This window comes from Macaca nemestrina, chromosome 4 (assembly GCF_043159975.1).
Source record: "Macaca nemestrina isolate mMacNem1 chromosome 4, mMacNem.hap1, whole genome shotgun sequence".
Lineage (NCBI taxonomy): Eukaryota > Metazoa > Chordata > Mammalia > Primates > Cercopithecidae > Macaca > Macaca nemestrina.
In genome coordinates, this window is record NC_092128.1 from 61590963 (window position 1) to 61608863 (window position 17901).

At 35.7% G+C, this 17901-nt stretch overlaps 1 protein-coding gene and 1 long non-coding RNA gene across 10 annotated transcripts in view; one reads left to right on the forward strand and one right to left on the reverse strand.

Annotated features, from left to right (window-relative positions):
• LOC105475402 (calcium voltage-gated channel auxiliary subunit alpha2delta 1) overlaps positions 1-17901 on the reverse strand; it is a 506236-nt gene that overhangs the window by 172946 nt on the left and 315389 nt on the right. For all 9 annotated transcript variants that reach the window (XM_011730609.3, XM_011730608.3, XM_011730607.3 and 6 more), the window contains one exon: positions 1386-1515. In XM_011730609.3, the coding sequence (XP_011728911.2) occupies positions 1386-1515 (130 nt within the window). The remainder of the gene's footprint in view (positions 1-1385; positions 1516-17901) is intronic.
• LOC139362783 (uncharacterized) overlaps positions 1-17901 on the forward strand; it is a 166727-nt gene that overhangs the window by 88632 nt on the left and 60194 nt on the right. The window lies entirely within an intron of this gene.

Genomic DNA, 17901 nt, shown 5'->3' on the forward strand with positions numbered 1-17901 from the left:
ATTTGATCAAAGACAAAATCTCTTACAAAAAGAATCATACATGCATTAAAAAATTGTTTATAAAAACCAATAATCTCAAAGTGAATTAAAAAAAAGTCATTCACAATGTGAGTCCTTTACTTAATCTTGTGAGTCTAAATAAACTTTAACTGTAAATAATAACAACAACAAACACTTATAGAGCACTTACTATGAGCCTGGCACTATTATGAGAACTTAAATACATTAAACTTGCTTTATCCTCAAAGGACATTTCAGGATACTAATCTTATCTCCATTTTACAGATGAGAGAATGCCTACTCAGAAAGTTGCAGGATTTGCCCGAGGAAATAATACTGCTAAAATTTACATTTGACCACAGGTAGTCTGGTTCCAGAACCCAGGCCATCTGGATAATCTGGATTCCAAATACACTCTACCACCTCCCAAAAGGAATATAAGAAACATGTTCTTTACAATCTCAAGCAGTTCTTTTCCCTTATCCTTTACTATATGAGAAGGCAGGGAACAAGGTGCAGGATGGGGTGGAGGGATGGGTTAAAGAATAAATAATATGGAAGACCAGGGATATGACTGAACAAACACCCTGGTTCTGGCCACAGTTAATTCTCAGACACAATAGAGTGGTCCTTTGGAAAATTCCTAGTTAGAATTCTCAGGCTTTGCCCTGATTAATGCAAAGCGTGTCTCTAAAAAACAACACCTGCGCAAGCTTCCTCCACTATTTTCCTAAACACTTTTTTCCCCCATCCCTTTCTCACAGGGAAGCCTTCCCAACCAAGATTTCCAGTCACTACTTTTCTAGTTTCTAAGGTCTCTTCCTTTTACCCAAGCACTTCTTTTGGCTGGAAGCCCACAATACGTTGAGAGGAAGGTACTTTTTACTTATATCCTAGGGTAAGGCAGAGAAACATACACAGAAGGGGAGGGAAAAAGAGAGAGAGACTGACAGACATGAGAAGAAGTCATAAGAACTGGAAAGAATCTAAAACATACAATTTTCTCCCTTTACCCATTTATGCAAGAATATTTTTGCATGTCCGTGTAATATAGCTGCACAGTTTTGACTTTTGACAAATATATCTATATACTTTGTAAGTTATGGATGGCAACTGGGAAAGTAGAATTAATTACTAAACATTAAGTTAGAAGGACCACTCCACGGATGCAGGCTGTCCTATGAATATTCGTTTAGTGAGGCTATATTGACATAAATTGTTCATGAAAATCAGATTGATTCTTTCACATAAATCAGAGTTTACCACAGACGCTTATATGACAAACAAAACAATGTCACATTTGCTCTTTTTTCCCCTCAAACATGGGAAACATAAGACAGGCAACGGCATGGTATTCCAACAGATGTTAACATTCTTTTACTTACAGCCCTCATAGATGTCAGTAGGAATATGGACTGCTGCATGCTGATAAGATATTTGTCGTCCAAAATTAGCATCTTCAATGAAAACGGGTTTTATCCTCTGGCTGCCTGGCTCACTGTCATTTTTCTCAGGCTATATAGAAAAGAGAGAATACACAGAATATTATAATTTTTGCTAACATAAATATTTCCACATGCACTTCTTTATTTGCCAAATGCATTTTTTTCAAAAAATATATCTACGAGAATTGTTTAAAATATAGTACCTTAATAGCATTGGATACACAAATTTCCATTCCGGTATTAGCAATCACAGTATATCTTTATTGTATTATTCACATTATAACTAACTGCTCTCCTGATTTCCTCAATGTTGGAGTCATTCAGGATCATCTTTGGGGGACGAGGGAGATCTGACTTCCACACATATAATACTTATCAAGATGTAAACTTAAAGAATTGGATAGGCCAGGCCCAGTGGCTCATGTCAGTAATCCCAGCACTTTGGGAGGAAGAGGTAGGCAGATGGCTTGAGCCCAGGAGTTTTAGACCAGCCCAGGCAACATGGTAAACCCTTGTTTCTATGAAAAATAACAGAAAATTAGCTGGACAAGGCAGCACAGGCCTGTAGACATACGAGGCTTTAGGTGGAAAGACCGCTTGTGTCTGGGAGGTTAAGGCTGCAGTGAGCCATGATCACATCACCACACTCTAGCCTGGGCAACAAAGTGAGACGCTGTCTCAAATAAACAAATAAACAAGCAGACAAATAAATAAATAAAATAATAAGAAACTGGATAGGTGCCTTTTAAATACAACCTAACTAATATTATCAACTTGAAATAAATTTCACAATTTATGTAACTAAATTTATATTGGGTAGTTGAAGATGATTCTTTGACAAATAACGGTACGCATGACAGAAATAATATGGCAATGAAGGATTATTTCAAATCTCATCCTCTTGCTTTTTGCATGTTTTTCAGGTATACCAATTTTTGTCTTAAAAAAGAAAGTATACTAGGAAAGGAGTGATCTATTTAAACTATAAACACAATCAAATCCTAATTCAACCAATTTGTCTCTTGAGGTAGGAATGAAGATCCAATCAATAATGATTCAAGAAAACCCCTCGGGAGTCTAAAGTCAAAGATTAATTTTCTATCTATTGGAACTATACATTTGATACTGAATTACCTTGTTGCCTTCCCTGGTAACAAACTAAGAATTTCATTCATTTATCCGAAATGCATCTATAACATTTTTTGACATTTGTGTTAAACTTTTTTTGTTCAAAATATATTTTAACTCTACCCTAACTGTATTTGTTTTTAAATGATATGAAGTTTAAAAATTATGAGTTAAGCAAAAGTGAAAAGAGAAAAAAACCTATTTGTTTTGGGTGGAAACAGGTAGAAGGAGAAATGAATGCATGTATACGTAGCAAGTGTTACCAGTATTATTCCTGGCTTTTCAATTTTAAGAAATAATTTGTGCTTTCTTGTTTTTACAATAATACAATGAGAATGTATTATATTTGTGATCAGAATAAAACTATTGAGGTTTAAGTCTTTTCTATTAATATTATAAAGCATTACATGCTTGTCTTACATAAAAATTACTTCTGTTTCCTCTGAATCCTCTCACACTTAAAAATTAGCAGTTTTATATACATCTTACGCAGGCTCTTCCTCTTTTAAATAACCATATAAATGGCTTTTAGAAATAACTTTAAAATAAGAATGTACTTCTCAACTTCTAAAATCATGTATCAAGAATCCTTAAGGTACAATTGCTAAACATAATTTAAGAACAAATAATAGTGCTATTTCCATGGTTCTCCTTTTGTAGTTTATATAAATTAAAATAATTTCATAAAAATATGAGAATTTCTAAATTGAACTCATTTGTTATCTTTAAGCTACTGGAAACTACTGTTCCTCGTACCACCATACTCCATGTCTTTACTTATCTTTATATATTACGGCAGTATATATTTAATTGAAATACAGTAAATATTACACAAAAAGGAGTTTTTATGAAAAAACCTACTTAACACAGAATGTCTCATGTAGTAATTAACTACCTCAAATAAATTCTCCCTCTGAAACAAAGAACTCCATTTCTTCAGATCACATACAAGAAAGAATATCTATGTCTCCATCCAACTGTTTTTTTTTCAAAATATATCTTCTGAAGTCTACAGACCACCATATACAAATGTGTACAGAGAAAATGAGCAAGTGGATTCTAAAATATATTCAAACGCATTTGGTAAAACATAACTGACACATGAAATGCATAATTCTCAGACTATTCTTCTCAATATAATTTCAGCTATTAAATAATAGATTAGATTACTCAGAGACAGAGATACAAGCTAATGTTGGATGAGGAGGTCATTCAATTTTACAACCAGTGCATATTAGCAAATTTAATTTGGAAAGTCACAATGATAATTATTCGACAGGTACAAAAAGCTCTTGCAAATTTAACGTATTTATCTCACCCTTAGAATCGATATTTATAAAAAGCATTGATTTTTAATATTTTGTTCTCTTTTTCATGTTATTAACTTAAAAAATATTCCTACTTATAGCAAAATATTCAAAAATTAAAGTCTATATATTTTTACCTAAATTGCAATGGAAACTTACTTAACTATTTTGCACAATTCAGATTTGCAAACTGATAAACTTTACTTGCAATCATACTATGGCTATAATTATGTCCCCAGTTCTGTATTATTTCTGTGTGCCACAAAGTTGTAAAAGAATTAGTTGATATAGAATAAAGTGGCTCACTAAAACTCTCTACGGAAATATCACACTTTGTATTTCTATCTCACAAGTAAAGGAGTTAGATCAACAGTCTTGGCTAGGCCCAGTGGCTTATGCCTGTAATCCCATCACTTTGGGAGACCTAGGCTGGACAACTGCTTGACGCCAGGAGATTAAGAACATCCTGGACAACATAGTGAGGCCCTCATCTCTACGAAAAATTTAAAAATAAGCCTGGCATGGTGGCATGCTCCTGTATTTCCAGCTATGCAGGAGGCTGAGGCAGGAAGGCCTTGAGCCCATGAGTTTCAGGCTGCAATGAGCTATGATCACAATACTCCACTCTAGCCTGGATGACAGAATGAGACTGTGCGCGCACATGCTTCTGTCTGTGTGTAGGTTCCTGTGTGAAGAAACAAGACTTGCATGCGATTCTCCAATATGTATGTATGTATATATGCATGTATATTTTCAAATTTCAATCTCTAAATACATCCTGGTTCTTTGTAGTTTTTTACAGTTGTTATTTACGTTAGGGCCTGCAACTTTTATAACATAGATATTGCTGATTTCAGAATTTTTTTAAGTCTCACATATTATTCTCAGTATCAATTTTGGATATGTAATATAACTTAAGGCATGGCATTATAGTCCAATATAAAGCATTATCAAAGAGAGGATGCGTTATATATATTTTTTATTATATTTAAGTTCTAGGGTATATGTGCACAACGTGCAGGTTTGCTACGTATGTATACACATGCCATGTTGCTGTGCTGCACCTACCAACTCGTCATTTACATTAGGTATCTCCTAATGCTATCCCTCTCCCCTCCTCCCTCCCCACAATAGGCCCCAGTGTGTGATGTTCCCCTTCCCAAGTCCAAGTGATCTCATTGTTCAATTCCGACCTATGAGTGAGAACACGCGGTGTTTGGTTTTCTGTTCTTGCGATAGTTTGCTGAGAATGATGGTTTCCAGCTGCATCCATGTCCCTACAAAGGACACAAACTCCTCCTTTTTTATGGCTGCATAGTATTCCATGGTGTATCGGTGCCACATTTTCTTAATCCAGTCTGTCACTGATGGACATTTGAGTTGATTCCAAGTCTTTGCTATTGTGAATAGTGCCGCAATAAACATACGTGTGCATGTGTCTTTATAGCAGCATGATTTATCCTTTGGGTATATACCCAGTAATGGGATGGCTGGGTCAAATGGTATTTCTAGTTCTAGATCCTTGAGGAATCGTCACACTGTTTTCCATAATGGTTGAACTAGTTTACAGTCCCACCAACAGTATGAAAGTGTTCCTATTTCTCCACATCTTCTCCAGCACCTGTTGTTTCCTGATTTTTTAATGATTGCCATTCTAACTGGTGTGAGATGGTATCTCATTGTGGTTTTGATTTGCATTTCTCTGATGGCCAGTGATGATGAGCATTTTTTCATGTGTCTGTTGGCTGTAGGAATGTCTTCTTTTGAGAAATGTCTGTTCATATCCTTTGCCCACTTTTTGATGGGGTTGTTTTTTTCTTGTAAATTTGAGTTCTTTGTAGGTTCTGGATACTAGCCTTTTGTCAGATGAGTAGATTGCAAAAATTTTCTCCCATTCTGTAGGTTGCCTGTTCACTCTGATGGTAGTTTCTTTGGCTGTGCGGAAACTCTTTAGTTTAATTAGATCCCATTTCTCAAATTTGGCTTTTGTTGCTGTTGCTTTTGGTATTTTTGACATGAAGTCCTTGCCCATGCCTATGTCCTGAATGGTATTACCTAGGTTTTCGTCAAGGGTTTTTATGGTTTTAGGTCTAACATTTAAGTCTCTAATCCATCTTGAATTAATTTTCGTATAAGGAGTAAGGAAAGGATCCAGTTTCAGCTTTCTATTTATGGCTAGCCAATTTTCCCAGCACCATTTATTAAATAGAGAATCCTTCCCCCTTTTCTTGTTTTTCTCAGGTTTGTCAAAGATCAGATGGCTGTAGATGTGTGGTATTATTTCTGAGGGCTCTGTTCTGTTCCATTGGTCTATCTCTGTTTTGGTACCAGTACCATGCTGTTTTGGTTACTGTAGCCTTGTAGTATAGTTTGAAGTCAGGTAGCGTGATGCCTCCAGCTTTGTTCTTTTGGCTTAGGATTGTCTTGGCAATGCGGACTCTTTTTTGGTTCCATAAGAACTTTAAAGCAGTTTTTTCCAATTCTGTGAAGAAAGTCATTGGTAGCTTAATGGGGATGGCATTGAATCTATAAATTACCTTGGGCAGTACGGCCATTTTCACAATATTGATTCTTCCTATCCATGAGTATGGTATGTTCTTCCATTTGTTTGTGTCCCCTTTTATTTCACTGAGCAGTAGTTTGTAGTTCTTGAAGAGGTCCTTTACATCCCTTGTAAGTTGGATTCCTAGGTATTTTATTCTCTTTGAAGCTATTGTGAATGGAAGTTCATTCCTGATTTGGCTCTCTCTTTGTTATTGGTGTATAAGAATGCTTGCGGTCTTTGCACATTGATTTTGTATCCTGACGCTTTGCTGAAGTTGCTTATCAGCTTAAGGAGATTTTGGGCTGAGACCATAGGGTTTTCTAAATATACAATCATGTCATCTGCAAACAGGAACAATTTGACTTCTTCTTTTCCTAACTAAATACCCTTGATTTCTTTCTCTTGCCTGATTGCCCTAGCCAGAACTTCCAACACTATGTTAAATAGGAGTGGTGAGAGAGGGCATCCCTGTCTTATGCCAGTTTTCAAAGGGAATGCTTTCAGTTTTTACCCATTCAGTATGATATTGGCTGTGGGTTTGTCATAAATAGCTCTTATGATTTTGAGATACATTCCATCAGTACCAAATTTATTGAGAGTTTTTAGCATGAAGGGCTGTTGAATTTTCTCAAAGGCCTTTTCTGCATCTACTGAGATAATCATGTGGTTTTGTCTTTGGTTCTGTTTATATGCTGGATTACGTTTACTGATTTCCATATGTTGAACCAGCCTTGCATCCCAGGGATGAAGCCCACTTGATCATGGTGGATAAGCTTTTTGATGTGCTGCTGGATTCGGTTTGCCAGTAATTTATTGAGAGTTAGACTCCCATACAATCAAAATGGGAGACTTTAACACCCCACTGTCAACATTAGACAGATCAAGGAGACAGAAAGTTAACAAGGATATCCAGGAATTGAACTCAACTCTGCACCAAGCAGACCTAATAGACATCTACAGAACTCTCCACCCCAAATCAACAGAATAGACATTCTTCTCAGCACTACATCGCACTTATTCCAAAACTGACCACACAGTTGGAAGTAAAGCACTCCTCAGCAAATGTTAAAGAACAGAAATTATAACAAACTGTCTCTCAGACCACAGTGCAATCAAACTAGAACTCAGGACTAAGAAACTCAATCAAAACCACTCAACTACATGGAAACTGAACAACCTGCTCCTGAATGACTACTGGGTACATAACAAAATGAAGGCAGAAATAAAAATATTCTTTGAAACCAATGAGAACAAAGATATAACATACCAGAATCTCTGGGACACATATAAAGCTTTGTGTAGAGGGAAATTTATAGCACTAAATGCCCACAGGAGAAAGCAGGAAAGATCTAAAATTGACACCCTAACATCACAATTAAAAGAACTAGAGAAGCAAGAGCACACACATTCCAAAGCTAGCAGAAGGCAAGAAATAACTAAGATCAGAGCAGAACTGAAGGAGATAGAGATACAAAAAACCCTCCAAAAAATCAATGAATCCAGGAGCTGGTTTTTTGAAAAGATCAACAAAATTGATAGACCGCTAGCAAGACTAATAAAGAAGAAAAGAGAGAAGAATCAAATAGACACAATAAAAAATGATAAAGGGGATATCACCACTGACCCCACAGAAATACAAACTACCATCAGAGAATACTATAAACACCTCTACGCAAATAAACTAGAAAATCTAGAAGAAATGGATAATTTCCTGGACACTTACACTCTTCCAAGACTAAACCAGGAAGAAGTTGAATCCCTGAATATACCAATAGCAGGCTCTGAAATTGAGGCAATAATTAATAGCCTACCAACCAAAAAAAGTCCAGGACCAGATGGATTCACAGCTGAATTCTACCAGAGGTACAAGGAGGAGCTGGTACCATTCCTTCTGAAACTATTCCAATCAATAGAAAAAGAGGGAATCCTCCCTAACTCATTTTATGAGGCCAATATCATCCTGATACCAAAGTCTGGCAGAGACACAACAAAAAAAGAGAATTTTAGACCAATATCCCTGATGAACATCGATGCAAAAATCCTCAATAAAATACTGGCAATCTGAATCCAGCAGCACATCAAAACGCTTATCCATCATGATGCGTTATATTTAAAGTGGACTTTCATACAGACATCAAGTCTGAATATTCTGGTATACTGGGATACTGGGATCAATATTATGGATTAAAAAGTAATGTTTAGGCCAGGCGTGATGGCTCACACCTGTAACTCCATCACTTTGGGAGGCCAAGGCGGGCAGATCACGAGGTCAGGAGTATGAGATCAGCCTGGCCAACATGGTGAAACCCTGTCTCTACTAATAATACAAAAATTAGCTGGGTGTGGTGGTATGCGCCTGTAGTCACAGCTGCTCAGGAGGTTGAGGCAGGAGAATCGCTTGAACCTGGGAGGCAAAGTTTGCAGTGCGCCGAGATTGCGCCACTGAACTCCAGTCTGGTGACAGAGTGAGACTCCGTCTCAAAAAAAAAAAAAAAAAAAAAAAAAAAAAAAAAAAAAAAGAACAAGAATGTTTAAGCATTACTTAAACATTACTTTTTAATATACAGTATTAGATTACTCTGTTACCACTAGTTCAGCATTGGAATTTAAGCATCCTGTACTGCTGTGCTAATTAAAGATGGTCACCAGGTCTGACTCGCACAGAGGAAAAGCCTTGTGATTTTTTTTTTCATTTTCTTTTGTTTTGAATCAGGATCTTACTCTCTTCCCCAGCCTGGAGTACAGTGGCACAATCATGGCTCATTACATCCTTGAGCTGCCAACCTCCTACCTAAGCCTCCAGAGCGGCTGGGACTACCGGTGCATTCCATCATACCCAGATAGGTTTTTAAATTTCTATTGCTTAGAGCCAGTGTCTTGCTATCTTGACCAGTCTGGTCTCAAACTCCTGGCCTCAAGTAATCCTCCTGCCTGAGCCTCCTGAGTCGCTGAGATTACAGGTGTGAGCCACCACACCCAGCTTGAAAAGCTTCATTTTTGGTAAATCTCTTGGATCAACGAGAAATGAAGACTCAACAGAGTTGCAGGTGATGATGCCCAATTGAAGAATGAACAGAAAGAGGTGTGGAACTTTCATCCAGTCAGAGTTGTTCTAAGTTAGAAGGCCAGGTTGAATATTAATTGATGAATCTAGTACAATGACAATAAGAACATAACTGAGCCTTCTGATTTCATTGATTTAAGCTGCTATTTTCTCCTAGGACTTAGAGAAGTATTTGGTAGATGAACAGATTTAGAAAGAATATGAGTTGGATGACACTGAATATGCACTCCAAGGACTTACACATAACATTTGTACTTTTGTTTTACTGAATCATAACAAATAAAAATTTGAAATTATGTATTTAATGAATAGAAATGTTGTTCTTGCAAAAAACATATAAGCTTAGCTAAAGTATTTGATGAAGAACAAATTTTATGAATTCAGATGGTTTTGCTAGTTCTTCAGGTAATAAAAAAATGTTGTAACTCCTTAGATTTACTCTGGAAAAAATATAGCATTGATTCTTTAGAAGCAATTTATTTAACATACTCAGAAAAGAAAGTTTTAAAATTAACATGAAAAGTAAATTTATAACATCAGTGGCGAAAAGAAATTTGAAGAAATCTCGTTTTTGAAGATTAGATTCACTGTAAAGTTTTCATGTATTTTTCCACTAATAATTATGATGTATAAAAGAGAAGAAAGAAACAGTCTGAGATACGTAGATTTTGGGGAAAAGTGAAACCACGAAGCAGCTGAAATTGTGCAGTAACAAAAAGAAAGTTAAAAAACACTGTAGGGAATATTTAAACAAAGAACACATACATTTTCCAAATGACAGTCAAAGAAAAATTGGAACTAAATTAAGTTAAAAGGCGATACTGATCCCTGCAATAACTTGTTTATTAAATTTAAAAGACAAAAATGACATTCTTCAAATAAGATGTATTAAAGTTGCTGATGAGGACTATAATGATAGCATTCAAAAGATTTTAAATACAGAACCTGAGGACATCCTTGAAATAAAACTGATGTAATTTTAGTTTGCATGATGAATAAATTTAGTTTGCATGAATGCCCATGAATTGCCTATCACAGGACCTAGCAAGGAGTAAGGAGAGCCACTAACAATACAATACAGTTGAGTATGATGGAAAAGAGTTGGGGGCTGATTTAAATTCCACATGTAGTATGAAGTTTTCAAATATCCAGCATCAGAAAGGGATGTAATACAGTGCTACAAAAGTATACCCATATGTATACATTATGTCTAAATATGTCACGTATATTTTGGGAAGAGAGTGATATTTATCTTCTGCTCAAGGATTGTAAAAGGCACTACGCGATTTTTACAGAGTCTGAAAGTTCAACATAGCACTCCCCATGGAAATCATGTATTACCATGCATTATATTATAAAAGGAAATGTTTTAAATGAGCCATTCTACTTCTAAAAATTTAAAAGAATCTTTTTATATTATGATACACAAATACACTTTTCAAAATATTGCCAGGGCAAATGAGGTTTAAAACCATCACCACCATCTTGAAAAGTACGAAGATCAATGATATTCTCTTGATATCTGAGGCAAAGACTGGCTAAAGTCATACAACCAAGATCTAATTTAAGAGATCAGACGGTAGGACTCCAGGATCCCACCATAAATGCCACTAATCCAGGACAACTAGGAACCCATGTTTAAACCATCTTTGCAAAAGGAGCATGTGCTCAAGTGTGTAAAGCATTAAAAATATATCAGGACAGGCTTGAAAAATTTTGGAAAGCAGCCCCAAAAACATAAGGCAAAATTCTTAGAAGACACTGAGTCTACTCTACCTTTTTGCCGGTTTTATAGTTTCTCCCCCCAGTGATTCCTGAGATGGCTACATTCCATATAGAGATGCACACATTAATTTTAAGATATTCATGGTAAACATCACTCGGAATAGTGGATAAGAACAGCAGAAACTTAGGACTCAAAGTTTAACAAGCTTATACATCACACACATTATATTTTGCCTATAGCAGGAACACTGTAACCTCACAACTGTCAATGATAAAATTAGTTGTATGAAATATAAGCCAAATTCATCAAAATTAAATACGGACAAAATAATGGATAGATGTAATAAATTCAAATTTTCAATCAAAACTGTCTCCAAAATTTTACCCCTAAGTCTCAATTTACAACAGCTCCTTCGGAGGCCCTCTTCTTCCTCACAGGTACCCGCTGCCCAGACAGCACGGCACAGCACAGCACAGCACAGCACAGCACAGCACAGCACAGCACAGCACAGCGACACAGTGTTCCAGCTCTGGATCATACAGACTGCACTGCGTTCACTTCCCTACTCTGACAAATACAAAATGTGTGGCACTGGACAAGTAGCTTACGCTCATTAAATTTTACTTGTTTTACCTGAAAAATAAAATATGTACCACAAAGGGTTCTCGTGAATTGTAAATGATACATGAAGTTATAGTAATGGCTAGTATATATTATATATACTTATTCTATACTAGGTAGTATGCTTTAAATGCTACCACTCAGTATAGAATAAGCATATGTATATAAGTATATATCATACAATCAGTATATATAAAAGTATATATAATATCTGCTAGCTATTATTACCCAATCCAAACGTATCATATCAAAAATATTTAAACCATTTATTTTAGAAGCAAAAAGAACCAAAGCAATTATGGATACAAAGTAATTAATATTCTACCTTTATGCCATCCTATTCAAGGATTCAATATTGGCCAACATCAAAAATGGAAATAAAGATTGCAAACTATAAGATAATTTTTTAAATTATGAGGCAGAAGAATAGGGTCTAGAGGCAGGGAACCTAAGGCCAATTCATGCTGACTTTCTAGAACTAAATCAAAAGGTAAATCCAACTTTCCATGCCCAAGTAACAAAAGGATCAGAGACTACTTCCTTTGCAAAACCCTCAACCCCCTTCCCACTGCATGGCAGAGGAAAAATGCAAAGTACCTCTGATTGGTCCCCTCCCACAACCAATCAGACTGGTCACAGTCTTTATTTGCATAGGGGTGTAACTTTGTAATTTCACCTCAGCATCTAACTGGTGCCCTCCAGCAGCCAATCAGGCTGATTGCAAGACAAATCTTCTTGTGTAACTTCACTTCAGCGTCTGATTAATCACTTTCTGCTACCAATCAGAATGGTTGCAGGCCACTACTTCATTTACACAGAAAGTAAACCAAGTAAGCAACAGAAACCTCTAGAGGGTATTTAAACTCCAGAAAATTCTATAACTGGAGCTCTTGACCCACTTGCTCAAGCCTGTTCCTACTCTGTGGAGTATACTTCTGTTTCAATAAATCTATGTTTTTCTTTCATTGCTTTCTGCATTTTATCCAATTCTTTGTTCAAAACTCCAAGGACCTGGACACCCTCCACTGGTAACACCTAGACTCTGATTCTTTCTTCAATAATTAGATTTCATCACTGTTTGGTACCTAAGAGTGTAAAACAAAGGGTACATACTATAAGACAGCTTTTTAAAATGCTAGAAAAGAAACCCGGATTTTTCCTTTTTCTTTAATAATTAGATTTCATTGCTGTTTGATGCATATCCCTACTAGCTTATTCTAGAACCAGGTTTATTTATGGCTATAAAGTAAAATATAATCATTAAAGACTGGGCATTGAAAAAGACATTTAGATAGCAGATTATGTTGGAATTAATGTTAATGTAGACAAGACTCTGCTAAGAGGAAAATAAATAGCAACATAAATATGCAAGGGAATTCAGCAGACTAGCCAAATGTCCCAGACAGGACAAATTTTGAACATGATCAATAAAACAAAATGTAGCAAATAAATCAACTCAATTTAATGACATGGGAATTCTAGGTGGAACTTCATTTGAATTTTAGTCAGACAGATCTTCGAATTAGGTTAATAAGGCTTTGTAATGATCTCCTTTCTTTTTTGCTTACTCTGGGAATTAAGAAAATAGCACAGTTTGCGGGCACAACTCAAGTCTTCTGAGGAATTTGTTTCACTAATCTTCAGGGAATTTAATAACTTATTGGGTCAGATGTCTTTTGAAACCTAGACTAGGAATCCAAATAAATTTCAAAACTAATGAGAACTTGAATTTGGATTTTCATAGATAATTGTTACATTGCTAGCTTTTTTTTTTCTCAGTTTATTTTAAAATCTAATTTTTCTTTAAAATCTGAATAAACAGAGCCAGAAATGATGGCAAGTGCCCATAGTGCCAGCTACTCAGAAGGCCAAGTTGGGAGGATACCTTGAGGCAGGAGTTTGAGGCCAGTCTGAACAACATAGTGAGACCCTGTCTCTAAAATTAAAAAATAAAATTGAATATATAAAACCTACAATGATATCAAAACAGTCTTCCCCATGTGTGTTTGCATTTTTAATATGTGCTTTGAGCATTCAACTTTGATTTGTATTTTGTGCGTGCATTATATTAAGGTTTTCATACAAATGCAAAGATTAAATTCATGACAATAAAATGAAGAATATCTCAATATAATGCCCTTTCATTATTAACACATTCGGATACACAAACATGCTCCATTTGATGCTAAGATCACTTCCACTTAATCTTAAATAGTAATGATATTAATAATTAATGTTTTTCAGAATTACATTAATTAACATTTCTAGACTGCTCTCTATGATCCAGGAGATGGTCTGTATGTTTTATATGTGTTAATTTCATCTTTATAATAACTCTGAGGTTGGTATTACTATCACCTCCATTTATAGGGACCAAATAAGCAAAAAGCAGAGAGATTATGTGATCTTGCCAATATCACCCAGATAGGAAACGGCAGAGCTAAGATTTGAATCTAGCTAGCGCTCCAGTATATAATCTCAACTATCACACTCTATTGTTTCTACTGTATAACAAGGTATACAGCAATTGTACATGTATGTCTTGTTATTTAGAAGAAACAAAAATAGAGTTTCATGTAGAAGTATTTAGAAATAAAATGTCTCTATCTTAAAAGACTTAAGCAAGTCATAGATGACATGATTCATTATACTATTTCCTTCTTCTATATATTTAAAATCTTTTTCCTAATAATCTTACATTTAAACATTATGATCATTTGAATGATGTAGGCTCTTTGGAAACAGAACTCAACTTTTTTATTATTATATGTAGAATAAGAAAGTGAAATCTGTCAAATTTCCTCAAAGAACTAATGTCTGCACTGTTTTTGAATAAACACATAAATTGACCTAGCTGGTCTTAAAGCTTGAAACTTGTGTTTATCTTCTCTGAATTCCTTTCTCAGGAAACCAACCATCAGGACTCCCAAGGAACTGAAACTCACCAAATCACCACATCCAGACAATGAGACACCAGACCCCCTCCTAATTCCTGTTTTTCCTGCATATAGCTACATTTCTCTCACACTATATAAACTGCCAATTTTAGTCAGTTGAGCAGACAGATTTGAGACGTATCTCCCATCTCCTCAGTTGCAACACCCAAATAAAGCTTTCTTCCCTGGCAATATTCTTTGTCTCAGTGACTGGCTTTCTGTGCATCAAGCAACGGGACATAAGCCAGAGTTCATGTTTCACAAATATTCATGCTAAATTAGCTTATCATATCTGTCCATACTTGGAACCAAAAATCTTGACACTTACATCACTTGTAATTATAGACAAATATTCTAACTCCACCACTTATTCTCCAACTTCAATTTATTTTGGACATGGGAAAAACTACATTGTCTGTTTTAACTCTCCTCTTAGTCTTGATGGCTGTCCCCAGGGACAAAGGAGAGAAGATGAGGAAACAGTGTCCACTGCCACTCTCATCTGCATCTAGTCCCATTAGATGAAATTAAGGAAGCAAATGTCTATCTTACACATTAATTGAAATATCATCCATAGTAAAAGCTGGCTTTACTATTTCCTATCTTAATTTTGCTTCCAGTAACCTTGAAGCAAAATTAACATTTTCATTTCCACCATGCTTACAATACAGCACCTCTTTAAAAGGTGAACACATCTTCATAAACACTATGAAAATAGTATGGATACACAAATTTAACAAGCATTATCTCAGCAACTACTGTATACTATAAAAGAAACTAAATATTATTTCCACCTCAAATTGCTAAAAAATTTAGTAGAGAAGACCAGATCCTGTACACACATTCTATCGTATAAGGTATTGTACCATTAAAGCCAGAAATGCATTACAAGTTGCTTAGAATGCTCATAGGAAGGACTACCATTTGCTGACTAGAGAAAAAAAAAACAAAAAAACAAAAAAACAAAAAAACAAAACAAAAAAAAAAAAACAAGGAAGGCTTAAAGAGAGAGTTATTACTTAAATTGGGTTTTTAAGTAAAGCATTTGATTGGAAGAATTGTATGGTATCATGATCAGGCAACTAACATGATTAGTCATGTTAACATTATCTGGCATAAGTTAACTGGACACAGGAAAGATTGTCTTAAATATCGAATAAGGCCATATGTGCCTTATATCCTTCCATGAGAATCACGGCTCATCTAATAATTTATCCCAGTTATACCTGCATATTTTGTTTGTTTGTTTGTTTTCTGAGGTTTTTTGTTTGTTTTTGAGACAGGGTCCCACTGTCACCCTGGCTGGAGTGCAGTGGCACAATATCAGCTCACTGCAGGCCCGACCTCCCGGGCTCAAGCAATCCTCCCATCTCAGTCTCCCAAGTAGCTGGCACTACAGGTGGACCCCATCATGTCTGGCTAATTTTAGTAGTTTTTTGTACAGACGGGGTTTTGCCATATTGCCCAGCCTGGTCTTAAACTCCTGAGATCATGGGTTCTGCCTGCCTCAGCCTCCTGAAGGGCTGGGATTACAGGTGTGCACCACCACACCTGGCCTCTACCTGTGTTTTTAAGTTTCAAGAGGAAAATCTATTTAGAGCCATAATTTTTATATTATCCAATCGTAAGGAGACATTAATTCTATACTTAATTTCAGCCACTGCTTTAACTAAATCTGGCTGTCAGTATTTATTTTATAGCCACAAGGTGAATATAAATAGCATTGATCTAAGTAGAGGAATGTAGATAACTATAAAATGCCCTTCTGGAATTGTCTTATACCAGAGTCCTTGAGGAGCTTAAACTTCCCCACAAGCTGACTAATTCAGATGCAGCTAATAGAAAGCTTTCACTCTAAAGGAAGCATTGATAAACTTTAAATACTTGCTTTACCTTTGAGGCCATGCATCATCATTATAATGAACAAAATCAATAGATTACACTCGAATGTATCCTTCTTTCTATATAAACGTGAACCTGGTGCTACACCAGCCTAATAAACACAAAAGAACAGTAGAAATCAGGAAATTCCAAATTTCGTCCTGATGCCAACAGGTACTAATCTCATGACCTTCTCTGTATGATTTACTTCTATTATGAAGGCTGCTACTACTTCATCTCTAACTACTCATATCCCATACTCCCCTCCCCTGCCCCCACATTCCCCTAAATGCTGGTGTTCTGAGGAGTCTATCTTGTACTGTCTTAAGGTAATTTTTTTTAAATGTTGTGTAGATGTGTGAAGCAGGCTGAAAGAAAGACACTAACGAGTACTGGTATTACAGCAGGCTGGAGAATGTTATATCCAAAGGTATTCAAATTCATTTTGTTTTTAACTTTGTATAAGCATGCCAAAATTTATCTGTAGATGAATCTGGCCTTGCTATATATGTAACTTCACACTTGCTCAGGGAATTTCAGCCACTTGTTTTCAAATTCCCCTCATAAGCTAAACATAAAACTCTATTCTAGGCCACTCTCCTAAGCAACCAAACTAAATACTTAGCAGCCTACTAGAAATCTCCTCTTGAATATCCTTGAGCAAGTTTTTGGTATAAATGTTCTTGACTTTTAAAAATCTTTGTCTGAATCACTGCAGGCCTTCCAGACCTACAATTATATACAGATTTCTTGGCAGACCTGAATGTTTTCTTCCATTAAATCCTTGATGATTATATCTGATACATGTGCTTTAACTTGATCTCTGGGAAGACAGGACTTATGAATACACCTATGAATTCTGACCTTCATATTTATTAACTTTGTTCCCACATTTTTTTTTTTACTTTTCCGGCACTCGAAGAGTACTTCTCAAACTTATTCTGAGGATTATTGATAAATAATTCACATTGTCAAATTTGTTAATTTCTCCAATGAGAATTTTGTTTCAGTGGTTTTTGTTTTGATGGTTTTAGTCTACTTTTTATAGATCATTGATTGGGCCTTTCTCTGGGGACGGTAAGCATATATTAAATGTTGTTTGTCTTTCTGCCTGACACATCTGAAGTAATACTATCTTAGAGAAAAATTTTCCTCTGTGTCTTTAATACTTACTTTACCGTTACTGAATCTCTCATGGATTTCTCCATTGACTAGAATTTATTTTATTAGTCTTAAATGAAGAAAGGC